The following is a 3,575-nucleotide window of genomic DNA, read 5'->3' as shown; positions in this document are numbered from 1 at the left end:
CCTGAGCCCACTTGGATCAATCCCCAGAGGCTTCCCAGGTGAGCCCAGCCCCTCTTGCCTGGCAGAGCCCTTGGCCGCCTGCAGTCAGCTCCGCCAGCCCGTCTGAGGCCCTGCTCCTCACCAGGGGCCGAAGCTGGGCTTCCATCCCGCGCCCCGTTCAGCCTCCTTCCACCCTCAGGCAACCAGTTTTTCGGCCATTGCAGGCGGGGTAGGGTCCCGCATGGTGGTCTCTCTCTGGGGGGTTATCGGGGTGGCCTGCAAATGGGTGGAGACAGTGGGGAGAATGAAGACTCCGAGGCCATCTTAGGGTGGGGTCCTGGGCTGGACCCTGGAACAGAAAACAGATTTCACCAGGATCCACAATTCCACATGCAGGCCGAGGGTCACTAACTGCCACCCACGTGTGACTCCCCAGGTTTTGCAAATGCCCCGGAAGCTGTTGAGGTTTGGGGAAACTGGGTAAACTCTGGTCATCATCTAATAAAATAAAGCATTTAAAATAAAAAGTATTTAGAAAGAGGTGGGAGATGTAGCCACTGGCCATAACGGCTTCACAATTCAAGGAACAGAAGTGGGCCCGAAGTTTGCTCTTCCATGTTCCCACCTGGGCCAGGATCAGAAGTCCAGCTCTCCATCTTGAGCTCCCCCGACTCCCACCCCCACCCCCAACAGTCTGGGCTCGTCCAGTCCATAGAGGGTCAGCTCTTTTCAAGAATGGAGCGCTGTGTTGACCAGGGGCTGCACAGTCCAGCACCCCAGCACAGTGGCCTGCACTCCGGGGTCCTGCCCTGCTCTGAGGGTGCTGGGGGCCTGGACGCCTAGGTCCCTCCCTGCTCTGAGGGTGCTGGGGCCTGGACTCCGGGGTCCCTCCCTGCTCTGAGGGTGCTGGGGGCCTGGACTCCTGGGTCCTGCCCTGCTCTGAGGGTGCTGGGGCCTGGACTCCGGGGTCCCACCCTGCTCTGAGGGCACCGGTGCCACCCTGTGCTCTCCAACCTCAGCTCCCATGACATTGTTGCAGGGGTGCCGGGCGCCTCCTGCCTCACAGGCCACTGGGGAGCGGCCTGTCCCGCAGACCCTTTAACCCGTGGGAGCCATAAGTCCTCCTCATGCCCCTCTTTGGGTGCCCTTGGTCAGGTTGGGCTGAAGGTCATAATACATCAGGACTGCAGCTTTCCCCAGGACCGTCAGGGCCTGTTCACCCAGCTGCACGGTCCCCCCCCAACAGCTCAGCCTCAGTTCCTTCCAGTTCCCCAGTTCCTTCTAATAGAAGTTCCTTCTCAGAAATGGACCTCTCCGAGCCCCCCAGGCACCTCTTAGATTTCTAGTCTGCACCCCTGACTCTCCGGAGCCCTCTGTTATTTTCCCACCTCGCTCGTTAGTTACATAAAGTGTAAGTTGCTGATTTCCCGGGTTTCGGATGGTTCTGTCTCCCCCTTCTTGGAATATGAGCTCCTCTAGAGGCAGGGAGGGTTCACTGTTTTCCTCTGTTCGTGAATCCCAGCACCTAAGCAAGCCTGCCACATGGTGGGTGCTCCGCCAGTGTCCACTTAACAAATGCACAAGTGGGTGGGGGAGCCAGGGCTGAGGGTCCGCAGGGGTTCAGACCACATCGTTTACTGAGTGACCGTCGCATGGCCACCTTGGGCCAGACCCCTGACACTGAGGAGGGGCCAGGGCTGAGGGCAGCCCAGGACCCCAGGAGTGAGGGCCAGGGCAGGAGCAGGACAGGCTGGGGAGGGGTGCCCGCAGCCACTCACCCTGTCACTGTTCTGTCTCCAGGGCTTCGCCTGCAGGAGCCACAGGAACCGTGAGTACATCCCAGCCCGGGGACGCTCAGGGCCTGTACTCCCCTGTGCCCCTCTCAGTAGACCCAGGTCCAACCAGGCCCCCAGGGTCACTTTGTCCACGGTGGGAGGCAAGTCTGCCCTGCACTGTCCCCAGCAGCCGGGGTTCCCCTTCCAAGCAGGGCGAGCTGCCATCGCTCACCGATGGGTGTGGGGTCCTGGACACACCCAGGCAAGGTCACCCTGGCTCCTGCCCAGAAGTGGGTCAGCTGCAGATAGAGTTCCTCGCCTCCATTTAACTCACAATACCTTGCTGTGTTCCAAACCCTGGCCCAGCTGACGTCCCACCAGCAGCAGGTGGAAATCCCCCTGTTGTCCAGCCAACCTTTTCCCTCTGTAAAGTGATCCCTCCGGGGCTTTGCACAAACACCTTGGTTGTCTTTGTAAACAGCGTATGCATTTATGAAAGGACGCTGCATGACGCAGACAGTATAAGGAAGAAAGTCTCCATGTACACATAGACAGTATTCACCTCGGCAAACATTGCCCTAGAGATTTGGAGGTTTTTCTTACAGTTTTTGCTCTTTATAAGAAGAGAGACGAGGTCTCCCTATGCCCGGTTGGTCAAGCAAACCCAGCCTGTTCTCAAACTCCCGGGCTCAAGCGTTCCCCCTGCCTCGGCCTCCCAAAGTGCTGGGATTATGGGCTTGAGCCACCCCGCCCAGCCTGTTCTAGACTTTTGTGTATGCAAATATACAGATGTTTGCAGAATAAACATAAAAATTATTTTATAGAAATTACCTTATGTCATTTAAAGTATTTTATGTATTTTTACTTGAATTTCACAGAAAAATAAAGAGATGGCTAAACTTTAATTAAATGTTTCTTCGCCTCAAGGACCTCTAAGCTTAAGACAGGAGATTAGATCAGCCTGGCCCTGTGCAAGGATGATACGAAAATTTACAAAGCGGTTCATATTAACAAACAACAATCAATACAAAGCATGGCCAGGTGCAGTGGCTCACACCTGTAATCCCAGCACTTTGGGAGGCTGAGGCAGGCGGATCACCTGAGGTCAGCAGTTCGAGACCAACCTGGGCAACATGGTGAAACCCCGTCTCTACTAAGAATACAGAAAAAAAAAAAAATTAGCCAGGCATGGTGGCAGTTGCCTGTAATCCCAGCTACTTGGGAGGCTGAGGCAAGAGAATCACTTGAACCTGGGAGGCAGAGGTTGCAGTGAGCTGAGATTGTGCCACTGCACTCCAGCCTGGGCAATGGAGTGAGATTCTGCCTCAAAAAAAAATTAAAAACAAAACAAAAAACCCTCTTTAGTATTTCTAATAGATTTCCTATCTAGTCTCAAGTTTTTTTAAATAGATGATCACGTATTCTGCAGCTAATGACATCTTGTAAACCTGTATGTTGGGCAGAGGGGTGGATTTTGTGGAATTGGCTCAGCTCTCCAGGGCAATGCTGAATGACGGAATTCCTCTCTGAGTCCTGATACTAATGGCAATGGTTCCAAAGGTTGACTGTCCAGTATTTGTTTATTGGGTGTTTGCACAAGATGGCCCTGATCTACAGAGAGGTGTCTTTCTTTTCCTAGCTTGCTAAACATTATGTTATCATGAATAGGTGTTGAATTGTATGAAACATTTCTGCATCTATGAAAATTATAAGTTTTCTACTTTTTTTTTTTTTTTTGAGATGGAGTCTCACGCTTGTTGCCCAGGCTGGAGTGCAGTGGTGTGATCTCAGCTCACTGCAACCTCCACCTCCTGGATTCAA

At 53.7% G+C, this 3,575-nt stretch overlaps 1 protein-coding gene across 2 annotated transcripts in view; it reads left to right on the top strand.

The window, feature by feature from the left end:
- IL17REL (interleukin 17 receptor E like) overlaps positions 1-3,575 on the top strand; it is a 23,054-nt gene that overhangs the window by 4,496 nt on the left and 14,983 nt on the right. The window contains exons 2-3 of one of the 2 annotated variants that reach the window (XR_005196391.1): positions 1,380-1,460; positions 1,780-1,807. Coding sequence is in view for 1 of the 2 variants with exons in the window: in XM_037730081.1 (XP_037586009.1) it covers positions 1,780-1,807 (28 nt within the window). In the remaining variant the exon portion in view is untranslated. The remainder of the gene's footprint in view (positions 1-1,379; positions 1,461-1,779; positions 1,808-3,575) is intronic. The other variant, XM_037730081.1, reaches the window with a different exon arrangement.

Source organism: Cebus imitator, unplaced genomic scaffold (genome assembly GCF_001604975.1).
Source record: "Cebus imitator isolate Cc_AM_T3 unplaced genomic scaffold, Cebus_imitator-1.0 Scaffold329, whole genome shotgun sequence".
NCBI lineage: Eukaryota > Metazoa > Chordata > Mammalia > Primates > Cebidae > Cebus > Cebus imitator.
This window is presented reverse-complemented; position numbering and strand designations above follow the sequence as displayed.